Here is a 23,267-nt window from a genome sequence, read left to right as displayed (position 1 = left end):
ATGTTCAGTATGATCCAGCCATTCCACTCCTAGGTATCCACCCCCCAAAATGCAAATATTTGTCCATACAAAAACTTGTAACGTGAATATTCATAGCAGTTTCTGCATAATAGCCAAAACTGGAGATAATCCAAACGTCCATAAACAGACGGATAGATAAACAAAACGTGGTACGTCCATTTGATGGAGCCCTACTTAACAATGAACTACTGACAGATGCAGCAAGATGTATGAACCTCAAAATCTTCATGCTGAGTGAAAGAAGCCACTCACAAGAATTCTCCTATTCATTTATAAAAAATTCTCGAAAACATTAATTAATCTATAGTGACAGAAAGCAAATCAGTGGTTGCCTGGGGCTTGGGGTAGAGAGAGAATGGACTACAAAGAAGCATAAGGAATCTTTTTGGGGTAATGAAAAGGTTCCCATCTTTATTGTGCCAGTGTTTTCATGGGCATATACAAATGTCAAAACTCACCAGATCATATACTTTAAATGGATGTACTTTACTGTACATAAATTATATTCCAATTAAGCTGATAAAAACAAATTTTGTTCAGTGAATGCCTTTTTTCTCCTGGTAAATTATTTCCACCTCATCTGGCAAGGTTTGGGGATTTTCATCATTTCGTCGCCATCTTCTGAACACACTCCAGGTAGCTCAAGTTCCTCCAAGGGTCGTGCCCAGAACTGGAACCAATACTGTAGATGTGGTTTGAGCAGATTCGAGTACACTGGGTCTTTGTTACCTCACTTTTTACTACTATACTATATTCATATCAGGCTTTGCTATTTTCAGACTTTCTCATCTATCTCATGTATACTATTTCAGTCAACCTGAATGTTCTACTTCTGTCAAGGCGGCTTAAATTTCGTGGACCTTTCTGGAAGTCTGCTCACACTGATGGCTGACATTGCGTTTGTCCCCCGGGTTGTTTTCCAACTGCAGAACCACGTCTCTCTTATCCCATGCTCCTATTTTCCCCTCTAGGTACTGAAATTTTCAGTTATCTCACTAAATTTCTCCTTTTGGCTCCAATCCACCATCCCAGCCTGCCAAGATATTTTATAGCCCAAGATATTTTACATTTATGTCATCTAGTATTCTTAGTGCTTTGTGTCATCCACAAATTTAATGTGTGTCTTCTTTGTCTTCATTCAAGTGGCAGATAAAATTGTTTAAGGAGACAAAAGTCAAGGGCAGAGCCCTGAGGCTAGCCAATAAAGATTTCCTTTGCAGATGCCACAGATTTACCCATCATTCATCAGCACTCTTTGGGTACAGTAGTCCTTCAAATTGCTTTGAATTATTCTAAGTGCTTTTTTTTAGTTAGGTCACATTTCTCCACTTGATTCACAAGAATACCTTGAGAGACTTGGATGTCCTGTTGAGAATCCACTAGACCAGGAATTAGAAAACAGGGTTTCTAGGTTCAGCTTTACTTCTTTTAGCTGTGTAACTTCAGACAGGTTACTTAAACTCTCTGAGCCTCTGTTACCTCAACTGGAAATTATATATAATACCACCTGCACTATACATTACAGGATATTTTAAATATAAAATGAAATAAGCATGTGAAAATGCTTTCTAAAAATATTTCTGTGCAAAGATACAGATCACATTATTGATAAAAATGTGAGAAAGAACTAACATTAGTGCTCAATAACAGAATGAGTAATAAAATTTAACACATCCATATAGTCAAATATTATGTAGCTATCAAAAAGAGTGTTTTCAAAAAAATAATTAATGACAGGAAAATGCTTAAAGCATAATGTTAATTTTAAAGAGCAGGGCACCTAGAAGTTAACCCTACCACAGAGGGGCTAATGACTGAAGGGGGTGCAAAGGGCTTCTGTGCCCAAGCAAAGGGCTTGACAATATTTCTATTTCTCGATCTGGATAATGGTTATACAGTGTATTCACTTTGTAAAAATTCCTCACATTTACTCATCTGAGCACTTCCCCATATATGGGTTTTAGTTTAAGAAAAATTTATTTTTAAAAAATTTATTTTTTTTTTTAAAAAAGAGCAGAACACCAAATAATATAGTAAGATCATATTCTTATTTTAAGAGCCTGTCTTTTTTCTCTTTTTTTTTTTGCTGAGGTAGATTCACCCTGAGCTAACATCTGTGCCAATCTTCCTCTATTTTGTTTGTGGGTCACCACCACAGGCATGGCTGACAAGTGGTGTAGGTCTGTGCCTGGGATCTGAACCTGTGAACCCGGGCCACCAAAGCAGAGCATACTGGACTTAACCACCATGCCACGTGGCTGGCCTCAAATTTAAGGGTTTTTTTGGGGTGGGGGGGCAGGTTGGTGAGGAACAGTGGCCACGAGCCAAAATCTGTTGACAATCCTCCTCCTTTTGTTGAGGAAGATCAGCCCTGAGCCAACATCTGTGCCCATCTTTCTCCACTTCGTATATGGGATGCCACTACAGTACAGCTTGACAAGCATCGCATAGGTCTGCACCTGGGATCTGAACCCGTGAACCCCGGGGCTGCCGAAGCAGAGTGTGTGAACTTAACCACCATGCCACCGGGCCACCACCCACAAGCCTGTATTTTCAAGAAGTGGCAAGAAATATGGCAAAATGTTAATAGTGGTATCTCTGCATGGTGAGATTGCAGGTGACTTTTAATTTCTTCTCTACAACTTTCTATTCAATAATCAGAAAAATGATTTGGTTTTTTTATAATCGGGAAAAAAATCAAATTTGTATCTTAAAGAAAATGTTTTCTAAATTGTAACAATATACAATGTAAGGCACGATTCTAGTACAATGCCTGAAACATAACCAGAGAAGTACTCCTTTCAAAAAAGGAAGGGGATCAGTTGACATTCTTAGCTCCCAGGGACCCGGTGCTGGCTCCTAGAATGACTACCTCCATTTCTAAGTAGGAGCTCACAAGTCACCTATGTGATGATTCTTCCCCAAATATTGCCAAGGCAAATCTAGAAGATAACTACCTCTGCCTCACTCTACCTCCCCCCAATTCCTTCAAGACTAATTGATTGTCCTCATCCGGGATTGAGGCTCCAAATCATTTCAATCAGCCAGGTGCTTTCCAAACCACCACACCCACCTTGAGGCAAGAATAGGATTACTCTCTGGAGTCCCACTTCTCAACCATGATGGCTCTGCTCCTCTCATTTCTAAGTATGGAAATAACATACGAGTTCTGTCGGCTAGTATTATACCACCTGCCTTATCAGGCCCCTTTAAAAAAATTCTTCATTGTACTACTACCACAAAACAAAACAAAGCCTCATTTATTTCCTTTGTGTTTCTGGAAAAATGCTGGGAACTAACACTTTTAACACTACTCTTCCAGAATCATACCACTAATTGGTGGTATTGTTGCCCATGGTTTTGTGGCCTGTCTTTAATTGGGTCCTTGTCCTTTTAAATCTCAGCTGACCTCTGAGAGCATCACGAAAGGATGACAGCTTCTTTTAATGCCACAACTTCCTCCTTCAACACTGCACTGCCAGCTGTCCCTCCCTCCCATATTCCACATTTGAGGAGCTCCCATGCCACTGGGCTTTACTTGTTTACTGATTTTTCTAGATTCCTCTAATCCTTCCCCGAGTCTCCCTACCTGGAGGAAGGTGCTGAGGGTAAAACTCAGACACATTTGTGACATAGACTAGCTTCAAGTCACAAGTCAAATGGATGGAAATGGGGTCTAATGGGGACAGCAATGAATTCTCATGCTCTTTGCCTCAGTGCCATAAAACCGAGCTGCCTCTGAGAGACCGAGCTAGAAGCAGTTGCAGGTTGTCACCTCAAGTGATCTCCCCACTCAGGTCACCTTGCCATCTGCTTTGTCAGGTGACTCTGGGGAACTAGTTAAAGGATTGAGGAAACAAACCTCTCAAGCTGATGAATGTGAATCTTCCAAGAGCATTTCAAATGTACCAGTTAAACAGGTTGTGCTTTGCCCTCCAGGCTCCTCGCTTTGAGCTCACCTGCAGTGTTTGAGACGGAGGGGCTACCTGAACACACCCTCAACTCAACTTCAGCTCAGCTTCAACTCTGGTTGTGTTACTGTCCAAGGGGGGCACGTCTGCCCACCACAAGACATGCCACTAATCAGGAGGCAAGGTGGTAGGTGAGAAAGGGTTTTGTTACAGCTTGCTAGCAAGGGGGAAGTGGCTGATTCATATCCAAAGGAACCATCTTACAGAATAAAGACTACAGGCCAGTTATATAGGCGGCTGGTCTCCGGGTAGCAGCATCATCTGATCTCTGGCTGGGGGCAGACACCTGGTCTTAGTTCCTGATAGTCTTTTGTTTTACTGGACATGTGTCAGAGACCAGAGCAAGGCCCTATACCCAGATCTTTCAGTTGTCGTTGATGATGGCTATCAGCATAGACTCTGCCCAAGGGTCATCACATTCTTAAGGAACTCAAAAGAACAAGTTATCAACTTATAGCAGCTGGGAGGGGCCATAAAATCTACAGAGCACGTATACCTTCTTGAGGGCGCATATCCAGCTGGATTAATCAGGTCATTCAAAGTTACAATATGGTTTCTTTTCTACAATATGGCTTCCCTTATGTCAACCCTGTATTGAGCCAGTATCATTTGCAGGTCCCTTTCCCTGATCTGGCACCCAGAGATAGGTGCCTCTGCAGCCCTGGGTCCCAGCTGAGTGGGAAAGCACGCCTCACAGAGCCAACATCTGCCACTCTGCTTCTAACTGAGCCCTCAGAAACTCAGTTTTGAGTCTGAGGAATCAATTCCAATCCAGTAAAGTACTTAAAGCTCAATGGCTTTGATCTTTGCTTGGTAAAAGCCCTTACTGCTGAGTTCTAGAAGCTTTGCCATGCCACTTCCCCTTTATCTGTCCTCTTCCATACTGGCCCAGTAGCAAGGGCTTGCACAGTGCCAGAGCTTTCTCTCTGTGTTTGGAACCTACTTTCTGATGCCCAGAGTGTGCATGAAGGGTGGGGGTGGGAGGTGAGATGATTTAAGGGGAGAGAGGAGGGAAGTTGTTTAAAGGAAGAAGCAGAACAAGAACAGAATTAAAATGCATGTTCGTTATCTAAAAAGAAAGGCCTACCTTACATTTACCCCATATCTTAAAACTTTTTCCCAAAGGGCTTTGTAATGGGAAAAAGTGTAGAATGGCTCCAATTCAACCAAGGCACAGTTAAAATTCCTAACTTGGCCCACTCTGGGTGGAACAGGAAACACAGTGCTCTCTTTGCCGCTTTTACCCTTGTTGGTATGAGAGGAAAACAACATACATTTGAAAGCCATTGGACTTTCTTCTCACAGCTAGCATAAACCTTAAGCCAGCAAGCCCACTCTATCTTCTCGTTCATAGCACCTTATTTCAATGGATACAAATAATATTCTATACAATTTCATAATTATATATGCTAGGATATATTGGCCTTTAATGCAGTTATAGGATGTGTTGACCATTTCTATGACCTATTAAAAGTGCATTAAGGACATAATGAAGACCCTGTATTTTTGCAGGCTCTTAATTTTATAATGGACAAAGCACCAATAACTGAAATTGCATTAAAAAACAAACTTTCCCTTTGTTGGTCAAATTTTAGCAGTGGCTTTAACTTCTTCCATTTTAAAGCTTCTTTGAATCCTTTCCTGGCCCCACCCTTGAGATGGGGGATAACTGGCTAAAACTATAATATGAAAGGAAGGAGACATCAGAAGCAGCTAGATCATCAGATAATGGAAAGCTGACTTTGGGTGAGTTCTTTTTTTCTCCCTTCCTTTCTTAACTTGGGTAAATAACATTTCTACTTTAGATTATGTTCAATACCAAGAAAACAAGTATCATCATTTAAGTTATAAAAAGGAACCAAATTGTATGAAATCATATATAGCTTGGTACTACTATTAATATCCTAGAAAAAAATACAAGGAGTTTGGTATAAAAAAAAACCTAACCTGCTTTCCTCATCTACTAACATCCAAAGTTAAGTAAAACTTAACATAGGCAATTGACCACCTCTACTGAAATAGATACATATTCTCCAATTTATATATGTTGTGTCATAAAGTTCAAGGACACGTGGAAATTAAAATGCACTTCCCACAAAAGCATTGATATAAATGGTGGATCAAGGGTTCCAGATGGTTCAACAACTACAACAAAGACTTTTCAACAAAAAGTCTTTGAATTAGACTTCAGTAACACTATATTTAGTGAAGAGAATGCATTAAAATACTTATTACTCTATTATCAGAGATAAAAATTGCATAGGAAACAGAAGGACACATTACCAAATCTCAAACACGAGAGTTGATGATTAAAACAAAAAAACACCCGAAGACAACATCCCAAATACAGAAAATGTGGCCATCTTTACATTAAGATTGGATGAATTACCAGGGTAGGTCTTCCTGATGGAGAGGGGTCAAGGTGTGGCAGGGTCTTTCCTGTAAGTGACTGGTGAGAAAGACCCACTGCTTTGCCTCCTGAATCACTATCTCCGTTAGCATTAGCGGGACCAGTCAGGGGTCAGGCATTAAGGAAGGCTACCCATCCACTTCTGATGCCCCTTTCATGGCTCTCCTTCTCCCCAGCTATTGTCCATTGACTTGCAGATGGCACAGTATGAATCGTTTTAGCCCTTTCTCCCCATTTTGACATAAAATGCAAACGCCTGCTTTAGGTCTAAAACTGCGTGATCTTTGGTTAAATGTATAATCAAGCAACAAATGTAAACGAGTGATACCAGCTCCCTCATTTTTACGGACAAGAGGAAAATATTAGCCATCTGGAAAGGGATGGGGAAAGGGAAGGCGAGGGAATGGGTTTACAAGAGAAGGGAAAGGACACAGCAGGTGAAATTGAGGCTCTAGCTTGGTCTTAGTGTCAGCACATTCACACACAGGTGTGGAGGAGCTCCCTGACATGGAATTGAAAAGCATTTCTACTTCATATAACAAATGTGGTTTATGTGTTTGCGCTTTTACAACATAATTGGCTTACACTTGTTTAAAGGAGCTTCTTTACCAGGGACTCAGTCAAGGAACCTAATTCTACATTTAGGGAAAACAAGCATGCAACACACTAGGAGGAAGAAGTGCAAAGTTTCTTCCCATTTTCCTAGGCACAGCCCCAGTCTTAAAGAAAATTTCGAAACAAGCTATTTGGCTTTGGCTTACTCCTACTTGGTGTGCAAACACCCAGGGCCTTTGTGTGACCTTTAGCTACCTAGGGCTACCCAGTACCCAAAAGTGCCCTGTCTTAAAACCTACCCATTCTCTCCTTTCTCACTTCTACCCTTATCAAAATTTCCTTTCTGGGGCTGGTCCTGGTGGCGCAGCAGTTAAGTTCGCGTGTTCCGCTTCAGCATCCTGGGGTTCGCAGGTTCGGATCCTGGGCACAGAGCGACGCCCGGCTTGTCAAACCATGCTGTGGCAGTGTCCCATATAAAGCAGAGGAAGATGGGCACAGATGTTAGCCCAGGGCCAATCTTCCTCAGCAAAAAAGAGGAGGACTGGCAACAGATATTAGCTCAGGGCTAATTTTCCTCACACAAAAAAACAAACTTCCTTTCTCTCAGAGACAGGGGTAGGGCTTCACTTAGTAGCAGAATCTCTTAAAATAATCAATAGTAAGGTAATATGTCAATGATCAGGTAGTGAACATCTCTCCTAGAGACCTATGTTTTAAGAAACAAAGCTTAAAATCTCGAATCTCTACCTGGTAGAATTTCATGTAAAATAACAGAAAAGTAAAAATCAAAGTCAGGCTGTAGGTATATGTTGGGAGATCGGGTTAACTTTCCAGGTAGCTCATACTGAGTGTGCATACAGTTCCTTTGGGCCATTTCTACCTTCCATGGCTTCCTCCCTTTATCTAAAGCTTAACCTAGAAACTCTCTAAGATACCAATGGTCATTCTGGAGATCCCTCCTCACTCACTCACCCAATGAAACAGGGGACCTTGCAGTGCGATGGGCAGAGGGAAATACCATATCATAGAGAACAAATGACACACCAGGTTGTAATGTCTCAAGATAAGAGGCTTACTTTCAACCTAATAATAGTACATTACTGTTCATAATATATATAATATATAGTTTAGGTAAATTATCATGTTATAAAAATATACAATAAAATCTTAAAAAAACTCTGAAATGACTGATGCTTGATAATTCTCTTAAGTAAACAGACTACAATAAAACCGTAGCTATTGGCTAAGTTTCATCAATTTTTTTTAATTTTCTTTGATTTTTTCTCCTGGTCTTCTGTTATCCTTTCTGCAGGTCGCTTCTTCAACCCCTTCATTTTCCTGGTTTGTAGTTTGCTCAGGTCCTGCTTCTGCATATGAATCCTTCCATAAGTTGTACCAAAAGTATCATGAGAGATATTTTTCTTCTTCTTTGGCTATGAAACAAGAATATATATATTTAATGGTCTCTATTATCATGAACTGGTAAAAACCTAGTGTACAACAAATATCTTACTAACAATTTCCACTAGTGAGCAGCCCTTCAATGATATAAAGTCTATAGTCCTATAGACCTTTCTTCTCAAATTTAAGTGTACATACAAATCATTCGGGGATCTTGTTAAAATGCAGATTCTAATTCAGTAGGTCTAGGGTGGGACTTGAGATTCAGCATTTCTAACAATTCTCAGGTAAACTGTCGTCAGACCACACTTTGAGAAGCAACACTACAGAATACACAATACAACAATACAGAATACATAACCATTGTCATGCATCAAAAGAATTTCCTGTGTTTAGCTTAAGGAATTGTAACTATCGTTTTAATCTTTATTGGCATTCCAGAGACGTCATTTCTATGTTTTTTAAAACCATTCAAAAGTCAAAACACACTGTATGCAAGCATGAGTTACACATGTTGGGGTCTAAATCCCCTGTCTTCATAATGCCCAAAATGATTCTCTTTTTTGCTGAAAACTGGCAGTCTCAGCTACCAGAAAGCTCTCTGCCACACTTGAAGTCTAGTTTCTGCAACTCTTTTATTGTTGTTTATGGTTGGCTTATTTGCTTCTTCCTCCTTTTCTTGGCTCTGAAAGTCTAATTTTATCTATTTTATTGATCTCTTTTTCTATGTCCTCTAATGTAATATGCCACAAATCCTTTTTGGAAAGAAGAGTAGAATATACAAACAAATATGGCACCGATCTGCAAATTATGTACCTTGAGGGCTTTTGGCATTTTCATAGATAACTTATAAAGGTCATCTGATGCCAGATGTGTCCTCCTCAGAACCAGATCCAATGAGGGTCCCATCTCTTCCAATTCAATCCGTGGTGTTCTGCAACCAGATTTCTTCAACAGCAACCTTTATGAAACAGGAAAAAAGAAACGTTGCTTTCACTATGATGAAAGTCCTTATCCCCTCCAAATATTTTTGTTCAAGAGGATTGCAGTTCCATAAAATAACATAAAATCTTCAGAAAAGCTAAGCTTCTTAAATACTTTATACATTTAGAGCAAGTGTGTTCTTTGGTTCGCTTATTTTTAAAAATCAAAAATAAAAGTATACAACATTGTTGAGAAACAGCAAGTGAGACAGATAATTCATCTAAGAAATGGAATCCTTTGATTTGACTTCTTCATCTTACATAAGATTTACGTAAGTATAAAAATAATTTTAATTGGGCCTTTGAAACATGTTTATATGATTAACGAATTCTTGTTTCTCTAAGACTCATTCAAAATCAACTTTTCTCCATAGTACATACATTTACTGATCTCTATAGATTGGAAGGAACTTTAAAATCACAAAACCACAACTTTCTGGATACCATATGTCCACAGAGCTCTGGATCTGGAAACATACGAGGGACAGAGTGGGGAGGAGGGGAGACTGGGAAATTCTTTTTGTGAGTGATACCACAAGAAGAGCTGAAAGACCTGAAGATTATTTGCGCTGCAAGACTCAGTTTGTTACAGTGGGCAGATCTCCCCATGGAAAAAAAGAACTGACTGAATAACAATATTTATAAAAGATCAGACTTTTCACACAAAAGCTGGAGTGTGAGAAAGGAAACAGGTGACATGAAAAGAAGAGAAAGAACAAAAGAGGAAAGCACAGTAGGGAATATTGGAGAGAGCAGCAAACACAAGGAAGAAGTGAGTGTGCACAAGCTTATTAACAGCGCTTTGGGCCATAAGTGCATCATGCGCACACAGCCAACCAATACAGTCCACCCACGGGAAGGGCATTTACCAACTGCAAGAAGAGCCACAGTGACAGATATGCTGTATCGGACACAGTAATTTATCCCCAATGGGACAAGGCCAAAAAACAGCACAGGATGTGTAAAGGGCAGAAGCGTTAAACAAACAAAGAAACTATACTGACATTAAAAGATAAAATGAATATTAGTATGGGACTTGAAGGGAGCAAGCACAGGGAAAAAGAGCCTGAAGGAGAGCCCTTCGGCTACTTTCCTCATAGCGGTTCCAGGAGAAGAGACCTAAAAGAATGCCTGTCTCACGCTCACTGTGGGGGAAAACATTTTTAGCAGCTCAAGTTGGCTGGTTCAGGGCATCACCCCTAAGAGCTAATTCAAAGCACAGAGGGGCAGTGACAATTTGACTATCGTATCACACATACTTCTGCATTTGCATCCACATTTGCAGTACCTCCAAATAAATGATATTTATAATGCTGAACTCATATCAAGATTAATATCTTGATGAACACAAAATGCTTATTTTCAGCTAAATGGAAAACTTGGTGATCCAGAACAACTCATGGCATGCCTGATGGATTCAGATCACCCAAGTACCACTGGATATGGCAAAACTCCGCTAAAGCATCTTTTTTATTTATATAGGTGTCCTAAGAAAGTAATTTTTTGAGTGGCATGTATAAGATTATCTCCGAATAACCACATATGTTGCTATTTATCGAACAATTAAGCTACAGTGCCATACTGTCTGTGTAAATGATCTTAATCACTTCACTGAGTATGCTTCCTGACAGATCCAATTGATAGAAATAGAAGGAAACCTTCTCCAGTCTTCAGTTCTCCACATATGGCTTCTGGCGATAGGCCTATCATCCCTTCTCTTTCGTAAGCTTTTAAACAGTGAAATCTAGAATCTAAAATTATCAATTGTAATCCTTGAAAAAACAATCTGTTTACTCTTTCTCAGAGGAAAGGTATTAATAGAGAATTTACAAGAAATTTTTGTAATCACACTAAGCAGAATGAAGAGACTATTAGACATTGACTGACTAAAAACAAAATTAAAACCATTTCCATCACTTCATCCCATTATACGCGCTGCACTTTTTTTTTAAAGATAGACATTTCCGGGCCGGCCCCGTGGCTTAGCGGTTAAGTGCACGCGCTCTGCTCCTGGCGGCCCGAGTTCGGATCCCGGGCGTGCACCAACACACCGCTTCTCCGGCCATGCTGAGGCCGCGTCCCACATACAGCAACTAGAAGGATGTGCAGCTATGACATACAACTATCTACTGGGGCTTAGGGGGGATAAAATAAATAAATAAAATTATTAAAAAAAAAAAAAAAAGATAGACATTTCCATTCTAGGCCTTCACATCTCCAACCAAATATCTACTGCCCAGAACTTTTACATCATATGCCTCATCTGCATCTAAGATCCTCAGTTTTCCCTACCAGCTCTAAACCAAAAGCGACATTCAGTCTGTAAGACGCTGGTACAAGATGCAGGGACACAAAGACAAAGAGAGCCTGGCTCCTTCCCTCTCAGATGGGCTCAGGCTATTAAACATGTTAATTGACAATTTCCATACATTTTAAATATTATTTGTCTATTTCTTGAGCAAGACTGGCATTACCACTCTTGTTCAAATTACAATTTCCTTATTTTCCCTCTTTCACATCCCTCTCTTCTGCTGACACTCCGTTTTCAGTACCTAAACTCTTTCCCTAGAACGTTGTGTTTGCTTTTTAAAAGTACACTAACACTTCCTGTTTTGCATATTTCTCCCCATAAAACCTAACCAGTGCCATGGCAAAGGCAAACATGGCAGTTACTGAAGCTTTTTCTGTTTCATATTAATGGCTCTGGCCCTACAGTGAATAAAATTCTCCAAGGAATACAAATTGTCACTCATGTATAAGGAATTAATTATTATAGGATATGCAGGAAGAGGTCAGTAACACTGTGATTTATTTCCCCAAAAGATTAGGTCAAAGGTTATATGAATATAATTTCATGTTCAGAGTTCCTTTCATCCAAACAGCTCAAAACCATTTTATAAGCCTTACTAATCTTCACAAATAATGTGTGTGAATATTAACTATTACCTTTTACCAATTGCTTAAGGGCTGGTTTGCAGTAACAGAAAGAGGGCGGGACACCACGGTGCAGCCTGCAAGAAGGCCTGAGGAGCCGTGCTACGTCAGACACACTTCTGTCATATTCCCACCTTTATCCGCACCCCTTTCCCTCCTACAAAGGAGGACTATCAATTTCAGAGGGACCTCAGAATTACCTAAATGGTATCACTACACTTTATAAGTGAAAAACGGAGGCCCTGAGACATGCCCGGCCCATGTCATGTTGCTGAGCCCAGCCCAGAGACAAGTCACTAGGCTCAGAGGTGATGCTCATTCCTGGGACCACCTCTTTCTTCCCCTCCCAACTGTGGCATTAACCCCTGGAGGTTAAGCCGATCCACACGTTTAGTGACTTTCCCAGTAGCAGCTCGCTCTCAATCACACTGTCCATTTTCTATTTCAGATCAATAGCTAACAGGCATTACAGGGCATATATGAAATACCTGGGATTAAAATTTTACACTGTGGTCTCTGATTTGAAAAATTCCAACATTTTTTTTCCATTATGGGAGCTGCCTGGCAAACCTAACAGTGATTCCAGCAATTATATTCTTCTTAAAGTAAGTGGATGGGTGGATATATATATAGTTATACTGCTCATTTATCCTTCCTCTAAAGTCTAATTTGCTAATTTTCTGTCCAATCTATTTTCTATGCATCTCTTTCTTTACAAATTAATCTCTTTTCACTAAATACAAGTTCTGATACAAATGAATACTTTCTTTGAAATTGTTCACCACAAAAGAGTTTTAAGTTACTGTTATTATTCATTTCTCATTCTCAAAGATTGTTACCTTTATATTTTTACCTCCTTTATATCCCCAGGGTCTCCCTGTTTACAAGTTTTCAAAAAGATTTTTATGTTAGTGATTTTTCATCTTTTATTTCTTGTTCAATAAATAGGAGTAACCAACTTTATAATATAACATATTTTTTTTTTTTTGCCGAGGCAGAGTCCTCCTGAGCTAACATCTGTTGTCAATCTTCCTCTTTTTTTTTTGCTTGAGGAAGATTCACCCTGAGCTAACATCTGTGCCAATCTTCCTCTATTTTGTATGTGGGTCGCCGCCACAGCATGGCCACCAAAGGGTGATGTAGGTCTGCACCCAGGGAACCAAACCTGGGCTGCCAAAGCGGAGCACGCTGAACTTCACCACTAGGCCACAGGGCCAGCCCCTATGATATATTCTTAAAATCCCCAAAATCAAGTTTGGAAATTCAAACAACAGACTTAAGGGGCTTTCAATCTCAACTAGCTAAAAATAATGTTAAAATCCCTAATTACATCCTGCAATCATGTGGATATTTTATTATATTTTACCTTACTATTATTATTTAAACAAGAAGAAAATAGAAAAACAAAAGTGGTGGTACTAATCATATGGTGAAGAGAACTAAACATCTCTGACTCAATACAGTTGAGACAAAGATGGAAACTATTGACAAAAGAGGTGAATATTTAGTTTCATTTGGATATCTCACTGGACATAAGCCAGTCAACCACATATTCCATTGTGAAGAAAAAACAAAATTAAAAACCATGAATGCAACGCTGAAGTCCACAAATGGTCACACAAACAGCACTATTGCACAGAAGACACTGTCAACACTGAGCTGTTGGCTGCACTGTCATGCCACAGCTCAAAATGGACATCAGTCTGAATTCAATGCACAAAGGAAGGTGGTTTGTGGGGAGTCAATGTATTCTCTAGGAAAGTGTGGGCTCTATCAGCCAGTGCCAATACTTTATTTTAATTAAGAAAAAAAAAGTCAAGCATACAGCAATATTGTAATAACTTCATATGATGACAGATGGTTACTAGTCTTATCAGAGCGATCATTTTGTAATGTAAATAAATGTTGAAACATTATATGGTACACCTGAAACTAATACAATGTTGTATGTCAACTCTACTTCAATTAAAAAAAGAAAAAAGTCATGCTTACCTCAAAAGGCCCAACTGTAGCATATCATTAAGCTTTTTAATGTAAACAAAATCAGCTTGTTAGGATTTATATTTATATTGTGTAGGGCTAGAAAGCCTACACAAGAGAAAGAGGATAAAATGAATCTAGCTACTGAATCTTCTTATTCCTTCCAGACTCCATGTTTTAGACTCAGGGTTTTGAGATTTGCTTTGTCTGGACTAAGACTTGTGGCTTGGTGCTCTAAATCCAGTCAAGAAAAAATAAGGAGATACTGCATAAAAGTAGGGAGGGTCAAGACTGAACTAGTGTTTTAAGCTCAGAGGGAGTGTAGCGTTAGATGCTCCGGGGCCCTGGAAGAGTGGAGTTTCAGAGGCAGAAGTTGGCAGGGGAATGACAGACCTGAGGATCAGCACGGAGCTGCCATGCCACTGCCATTCTGCACTCTCCAAACTTTTGGCCAGACAGGAATTCTAAGTTTGAGGCCCATAAAACAGTCACACTAAAATGCTAACCTTGAGGATTAACAAAAACACGCTAAGAAATGCACTTACTTATAGCTTCGAAAGTAAATCTTCCCATTCAGTGCGGTGAAGTGCAGAACATACTCTAAACCAGCCAGGCGGATATTTGATACTGTGGGGCCTCTGAAGAAATCTAAAAGTACATATTAGGTTGTTAAAAAAAAAAACTAACACTTTTAAGAGTCAGTTACAAAGAAATGCATTCTAAATGCTCTGTTTTGTACCAATACTTATCTAAAAAGACAGGTAGCACAAAAACTGATCCCTAAAAAATGTCTGGCGATCCCACCTTCTACCATTTAATCTCATGACTTTGTTTCGGTGTTTTGGTCACTGAGCCCTGGAATTTTTCGGTTTTGAAGTTCTTCCTCTAAGGCAATGCTCAGCATAGGAGTGTATCATATTTATCATGGACGTTAACTTTTTAAAAAATGTCAATCAAGGCATAAAATTTTAATCTGTAAGACAGGTAGGTTAAGATGGCAAATTTCTATAAAAATGGCTGTTCAAACTTTGACTATTAAACTGGCCTTTGTTTTACGGCAGAGGCCAACAAGCAAGAAAATTCTAACAAGAAATGTCAATTATATGAGCAAAAAATAACTAAACTGTTAAACCAGAAAAGAACCATCAAGATCAATGAGTAGGGGGCCGGCCCCGTGGCTTGGTGGTTAAGTGAGCGCGCTCCACTGCTGGCGACCCGGGTTCGGATCCCGGGCTCACACCGACGCGCTGCTTCTCTGGCCATGCTGAGGCCACGTCCCACATACAGCAACTAGAAGGATGTGCAGCTATGACACACAACTATCTACTGGGGCTTTGGGGGGAAAAAATAAATAAATAAAATCTTTAAAAAAAAAAAAAAAAAAAAAAAGATCAATGAGTAGGCTGTCTTTCTACAGTGTGGTAAACATACCATTGGTGGCACGTGAGATGATTTTAAATATATACAGATATAATTTATTATGTATTATTTACTTTATTGTATATCATTTTCCAGTGATGTAGTGACATAAAGTTTCCTTTTAAAAAGAGGAGTCAATTTAAAGAAAAATCTCCAGTGAACAACACTATGGATACTACATGACTTGGCTAAAGCTATGAAGGTGGCACAAGAATGAAAGAAGTTTGGAAAACAGCAATCAAGTTTGGTCCCCTCATTTTACAGCTAAGATTGAACCCTGAGGAGGCTAAACGGAAATATACAAATGACATTTAGCAAAGAAAAAGTTATACATAAAAGTTTATCCAACTCAATTACTTAAGAAGAGCTGCCCCAAGGCAGGTGACATAGTAAACAGGAAATTTCATTGTGTCCCAATCTGTAGCCACTCAGCATTTTTCCTCCTTCTTCCCATCAGCTCATAAAATGGGAATTATCTCCATGTGCACGGATAAATACATCTTTTGTTGTTTGCTTTTTCTTTCTCGTGGTTAACCTCCCCCACAAAAAAATCACAGCACTAACATGCATAAAATGGACACGAGTGTGTGTGCACATGTATACACCACACTTCCCCATTCCTCCAACAAAAATCCCACATGGATATTTGTATAAACCAAGTATGTATCTTTTCAAGGTATTTTGATGTAAATTTTGATCCTTATTAATAAAGAGCTTTCCCATGATTCTGCCAAAATCTGACTCTTCTTCAGTGGCCAAGTTAATAAAGCCCCGTTCACTGTTGTGGTAGCGTTAGTGAAGTCACAGTCATTCTGGCGAACAAGATATGTACATTCCGGTTTCCCCTAAAACAGCTTTTGTCATGCAAGCCTCACAGGCATATGTGCTTTTCCCATAAGCTTTTAAGAATGAAAAGGAAAGGAAAAAAAAAAAATGAAATGAAGGTAGAAAGTTTTAAGAACATTGATCCTTACCTCACACCATACACAAAAATTAACTCAAAATGGATCTTAAACCTAAATGTAAAACCTAAAATTGCAACACTTTGAGAAGATATAAGAGAAAAATCTTTCAGATCTTGAGATAAGCAAAGGTTTCTTAAACAAAACACAGTAAGAACATACCATTAGAGAAAAAAATGGGTAAAACAGACTTCACACAAAAATTAAAAACATCTGCTCTTTGAAAGACATCATTAAAACAAAAAGGCAAGCCACAGACTAAGAGAAAATATTCAAAAATTATATATCAGACAAAGAGACAAAGGACTTATCTCACACACACACACACACACACACACACACCCCTACTTTATTACTCCATAATAAGACAACCCCCCCCAAAAAAATCAGGCAAAGATTTGAACCAAAGATATATGAATGGCCAACAAACACATGAAATGATGTTCATCATTAGTCATCAGAAAATGCAAATTAGGGCCTGCCCCGTGGCATAGCGGTTAGGTACGTGCGCTCAGCTGCTGGCGCCCCAGGGTTCGGATCCTGGGCTTGCACCTACGCACCGCTTGTCGGGCCATGCTGTGGCGGTGTCCCACATAAAATGGAGGAAGATCGGCATGGATGTTAGCTCAGGGCCAGTCTTTCTCAGCAAAAAGAGGAGGATTGGCGTGGATGTTAGCTCAGGGCTGATCTTCCTCACAAGAAAAAAAAAAGAAGAAGAAGAAGAAAATTCAAATTAAAACTGCAATGATACCACTACTTTGTTTTGTAGATTTGACTTTGGAAACACATTACTATCAGCATACAACTCCCATCAGAATAACTAAAATTAAAAAGAACAGTCTACCAAGTACTGGCAAGGAGGCAGAGCAACTGGAGCTCTCATACACTCTTGGTGGGAATGTAAAACGGTACAACCATGTTGGAAAATAGTTTGGCAGTTTCTTAAAATGTTGAATGTACACTACTCAAATGACCCAATCATTCCATTCCCAGGCATTTACCCAAAAGAAATGAGAACATATGCCCTCACAAAAATTTGCATATAAATGTTCACAGAAGCTCTACTGATAACAGTCAAAAGCTGGAATCAACCTAAATGTCCATCAACACATGAAGGGATAAACAAACTGTGGAATACCTATAAATGGAATACTGCTTGGCAACAAAAAGAAACGAACTATTGATACAAACAATGACATGGATGAACATCAAAACAAATTCAGTGAAAGAAGCCAAGCCAGGTAGGATTCTATTTACCAAAAATTCTAGAAAATGCAAACTAATCCATAATGACAGAAAGCAGATCAATGTTTGCTTAGAATAGAGAAAAGGGAGAGATTGCCAAGGGGCACGGGGAAATTTTGGGGGGCGATGGCAAGTGTCTGTATCTTAATTGCAGTGGTGTTTTCAGAGGTGTATACATATGCCAAAATCCATTAAATTTTAGAACTTTAAATATGTGCATTTGATTGTATGTAAATTATACCTCAAAAGTTGTTTAAAAATAATTTAAAACGAAGAAAATTTAAAAGTAATCCCTAAAAATTGAAAACAAAATGAAATGAACCTGTGTATTGAGATTGAGCTGGAGGCATTATCATACAGAAAAGAACTCTTCAAGCGACTTCAAAACATAGAAAACTGACCCTATATTCCTAATAAGATATATCTTATAGACAAACGGAACTACAAAAAAACAACCTTCAACTGCATAAGATCAGTATAATATTGGATTGGTATTTTATTCTGAGACTATTATATGTATAGTACAGTATTAAGTAAATGCATAATTATTTTGGAGTCATTGAGAATCTGGATTTTTGTCATGGATGAAAGAAGGTACATATGTGAGGTCAATGAAGCTAAGTGAAGATCCTTTTTGCCCTAAATTTGAGTTAGAAGTTTTAGTATGAACTCAAGACGTATTTTATCTTAACAAACAAACATATTTCATAGTTTTGTCCACTACAAAGCTTAAAAACAATGACCAACCCAGAAAAAATCCCTAGCACCCAGACTGTGATTTCTAAAATAATCTCTCACTTACAAAAAACCCAAGGCTCCTTAGAGAAACAGCTGATTCCAGGACTGAGGAAATCAAAGTACAAGAGGAGTCTGAAATATCAAAGGAGTGACGGATTAAAATGTGTCAAAACTCAGAATACTGCCCAAAAGTCTGACCCTAAAATGGGCAGGAATGATGGTTGAGGTAAAAAGGGAGATATTATGAGTATAGGGATAAGGATAAAAACCCAGTTAAAGAGAAGTAAGGGGGTGGAAGAGGCAGAAGACAAATTGATTACAGTCAAAAGGAAAGCCCCAGTTTGGACTTTTCAGTGGATCAAATCCAAGCAAAGATAAGATCTCAAGTGTGGCTGTCTCCATGAGTAAATACATTGGGAAAGGGCACAGGAGGTTGACCACGGTGCTGATGGGAAAGACCAGGGGATCTAGAGTCAGAGAATAGACAAGATCCTGATTCTGCCACTTACTAGCTCTTCACTCTAGACAAGTAACTTAACTAGTCTCAATTTCTTCATCCACAACATGGGAATAACATTACCATAATGAACTGAATGTTTGTGTTCCTAAAATTCATATGTTAAAGCCCTAACCCCTAGTGTGGCTTTATTTGGAGATGGGGCCTCTGAGGAAGTAATTAAGGTTAAATGAGGTATGTCATAAGGGTGGGGCCCTGATCCCACAGGATTAGTGACCTTATAAGAAGAGACACTAGAAAGCTGACACCCTCTCTCCTCTGTGTCTCTCTCCCTCCCTTCCTCCCCTGCACATACATGGAGGAAAAGTCATGTGAGCACACAGCAAGAAGCCAACAAGAGTCCTCACCAGAAATTTTGATCTTGGACTTCTAGGCACCAGAATTGTGAGAAAATAAACTTCTGAAGTTTAAGCCACCCAGTCTATGGTATCTTGCTATGGTAGCCTGAGAACATTACTACAATTATCTTTGTAGGGCTGTAGAAAGGGTATTAAATTTAATAAATTACCTGACCTGGTCTATGGTAGTTGTTTTCATTATTACATATTTTTCAAGTGGAATAAGAATTAGGAGATGAGAAAGGTTAAAAAAATTAAAACAGTGACCACGGATGTAGATAAGGGCAATGAAGAAAAAGTAACCCAGTAAGGTAGTTAAATTTACGGTAGGCCTTAAAGGAACATTTAATAAAACTAACCTTTTACTTGACTTACTATCATCTTTAGAATGAACAGTCATATAAAAAAGTAGCCCTAAAAATTAGGATGCACTGAACCTAAAAATAGTTATTTACCGGTTTCCTATAAAGAAAAGCAGGACCCACTAAGATTAGCTACAAAACTATACAATATTTAAGAAAACAAAACAGAAGCAAAATTCAGAACGAACAAAGTGAGTACCTGGCATGAAAATACCGAAGTTAAGAAAGTAACTTTTCCTTCTGGCCAATTACAAAAAAAAAAAAGAACTTCCTAGAAGGAAGAAAGTCCTTGATAAAATTCTCTTTCCCTACTGCTATACTTTATTCCATCTGAACACACAACATAAACCAAGAAGTCTGCAGCTGTCTTACTTCATACTTATATTAAAAACTCAACTTCCCTTGGTGCCCCACAATCTCACTCCACTCCTCTACGTTTCTTTTTTTTCTTTCCACAGATTCCTTTTTGGTTTTCGCTCCCACTCCCTCATTGCTGCATTATGTGGTCATTCCTGCCACCTAGTGGAAGCAGAAAATAATATAATAAAGTTTTTACGAAAACCATTTAAACCAAAGCCCTCTCTGTTATAACAAATTACAGTATAAGTACTCCCCTCACTGACAAATAATAACTATAGGGAAGAACTAGGGGGAAAAAGGCAGGAAATCTGGGCCAATGGAATACAAGTAACAGCAATCTTAGCTGTTTTGAAAAACACCCCTGATACTTCAGGGTATGTAATAGTGGAAGAAGGAAATGTTGGTCATTGTCTTTCATGTATGAATTTTTTTTTTAATTCATGAAAAGTACAGGTAAGAACCTATAGCAAAGACTTAGAAAGGGAATTGTTCACCATGGGGAAGATGAACAGCAGAGGCAGAAATGCTCAGGCTTTGGATTTCGATTCTGACTCACCTACTTAACAGCTCTTAACCTCTCTGACCCTCCATTTCCCCATCTGTAAAATGGAATGTCACCAAACTCAAGAGCTTTAGTAAGTATTAAACAGGTAACAGTGGTACTCAGTTTTTTAAAAAACAGCCATTATTAATAAGAGAAATGAGAAGTTCTGAAAATTGTAATCCCAACAATAAGACCATAAGTAATCCCAATATCCAGCCCTGGTGATCTAGTGGTTAAGATTCGGCACTTTTACTGCCGTGGCCTGGGTTCACTTCTTGGTCAGGGAACCACACCACCAGTCTGTTGGTTGCTATGCTGTGGTGGCTGCATGTTGCTGTGATGCTGAAAGCTATGCCACCGGTATTTCAAATAGCAGGAGAGAGGTGGACAGGTTTCAGTGGAGCTTACAGACTAGACAAACTAGGAAGAAGGACGTGGCCACCCACTTCCAAAAAAAATTGGTCATGAAAACCCTATGAATAGTATTGGCTGACACAGCACCAGAAGGTGAGAGGATGGCACAAAAAGAGCGGGTAGCATTCTACTCTGCTGTTTACAGAGTCACTAGGAGTCAGAATCCACTCAATGGTACTAACAACAAAATCCCAATTAAGGAAAAACGAAAGCAAGGAGTCTGCCCACAAACCTTTTTTGGTCAGCTCAGATTTGTAAAGAGCATGTAAATAATTTAATTTATTTATAACATATACTCCACCGACTTTTCAAAAGTGATCTAGGGCAATGTATATAAAAATCTCAAAGAAGGGCAACCAAAAAAGTGTGGCATAGCTTGTAAAAATGGTGCAAGAAAAGTTCAAATGGAATAGATTACTTAAACTTGAGAAAATGCTACTGAGTATCACAAGACTTCACATCTCTAGGGACAAACTAAATTACTTTCCAGAGGTAGAAAAGAGCTGGCAGATGTGATCACAGACTATTAAGCATTAGTAACCTTTAAGAAATCATGGAGAACAAAAATGCCAGCTTTTCAAAAAAGAGGAGAAAAAAGGGTTTAAAACTAGTAATTTAATGTCAATCCCAGACAATGACAATAACTGTAGACTGGATTTTAAGAAGGTGACTTGTGAACATACAGGCAAGGATGTAGTCATTACATAAATCATTAGGAACCAGCATAGTTCATTAAGAATAATTCATCTATAAAACAACCTTACAAGGTTATTATGAAAATGAAGCAATATATATAAAGTACCTAGTACATGCCTGGCACTTAGAATGATGAATATAATGAAATGAAAGAAGCTGGGGAGGTCATTGAGGGTTTCCTGGGAAAGAAACTTGATCTGAAACTTGCAAGAACCAAAGAAACCAGATAAATAAGAATGAAATCAGGTGGGCCGGTCCCGTGGCTTAGCAGTTAAGTGTGCGTGCTCCACTGCTGGCGGCCCAGGTTCGGATCCCGGGCGCGTCACGCGCCGCTTCTACGGCCATGCTGAGGCCGCGTCCCGCGTACAGTGACTGGAAGGATGTGCAGCTATGACATACAACTATCTACTGGGGTTTTGGGGGAAAAAATAAATAAATAAATAAAATTATAAAAAAAAAAAGAAAGAAAAGACAATAGGAATGGGCATAGTATATTTTCAACAAACCACTTTTTTAATGGAAAAGGGATGAAGGAAATTAGGGGAGATCAAGAAAGCAGGGGCTGGCTCCGTGGCATAGTGATTATGTGTGGGCGCTCCGCTGCTGGCAGCCCAGGTTCGGATCCCGGGCACGCACCGATGCACTGCTTGTCAGGCCATGCTGTGGCGGTGTCCCATATAAAGTAGAGGAAGATGGGCACAGATGTTAGCCCAGGGCCAGTCTTCCTCAGCAAAAAGAGGAGGGTTGGCACGGATGTTAGCGCAGGGCTGATCGTCCTCATTAAATAAATAAATAAATAAATAAATAAATAAATAAATAAAAGCAAGTTATATGGGGTTATGACGTGAAAAGCCTTATATATCAGACTAAGAAAAACAACAGAGGTTTTTGAGTTGGAAGTGGGTGATGTATAACAATCTTGAAAATTTAACTTTTCAATTTTCTAAATTAAATTTAATGATAATAATGACAGGAGATGGGTGCAAGCATCTTATAAAGTGTAAAATGCTATATAAATAGGTTGATACCACAGTTACTAAAAATAAATAATGATCTATAAAATATAACATCCCTTTAACTCTCCCCTGCTGCTAGTGGGGAATAAAGAAAATAATGAAAAGGAAAAAAAGAAAAGAGATCAGAGAGAAAAAGGAGAAAGAAAAAGCTGTACACCTAGAGTGAAGTGGCAAAGCGCCCCAATGACAGTCTTAGATTGTCCACCTGAACTCCCCCTGCAGATAGTAAGTATTAACATACTCACCAATAAGAAGACTTTTAAGCCTTCTGTAGTCTTCTGTTACATCAAAATCATCACCAGCAAATATTAACATAGGTTTTGTTCCCTCAGGACATTTGCTATTCTGTGAAATGAAAAAAAATTGTAATTATATAATTATCAAGTCTAAACCGTTAATAT

The 23,267-nt window shown here is 39.0% G+C and overlaps 1 protein-coding gene across 1 annotated transcript in view; it reads right to left on the bottom strand.

The window, feature by feature from the left end:
• Positions 1-8,011: 8,011 nt before the first annotated feature.
• The window catches only part of RPF2 (ribosome production factor 2 homolog), a 34,939-nt gene continuing 19,683 nt past the window's right edge, over positions 8,012-23,267 (bottom strand). The window contains exons 7-10 of the mRNA XM_004422216.3: positions 23,112-23,211; positions 14,801-14,903; positions 9,175-9,319; positions 8,012-8,390 (exon numbers count right to left, since the gene is read on the bottom strand). Of these exons, the coding sequence (XP_004422273.1) occupies positions 8,211-8,390; positions 9,175-9,319; positions 14,801-14,903; positions 23,112-23,211 (528 nt within the window). The 3' untranslated portion in view covers positions 8,012-8,210. The remainder of the gene's footprint in view (positions 8,391-9,174; positions 9,320-14,800; positions 14,904-23,111; positions 23,212-23,267) is intronic.

Source organism: Ceratotherium simum, chromosome 19, assembly GCF_057802395.1.
Source record: "Ceratotherium simum simum isolate JZ-2026a chromosome 19, ASM5780239v1, whole genome shotgun sequence".
NCBI lineage: Eukaryota > Metazoa > Chordata > Mammalia > Perissodactyla > Rhinocerotidae > Ceratotherium > Ceratotherium simum.
Note: the sequence above shows the minus strand (reverse complement) of the source record. Positions and strands in the feature narration are given on the sequence as shown.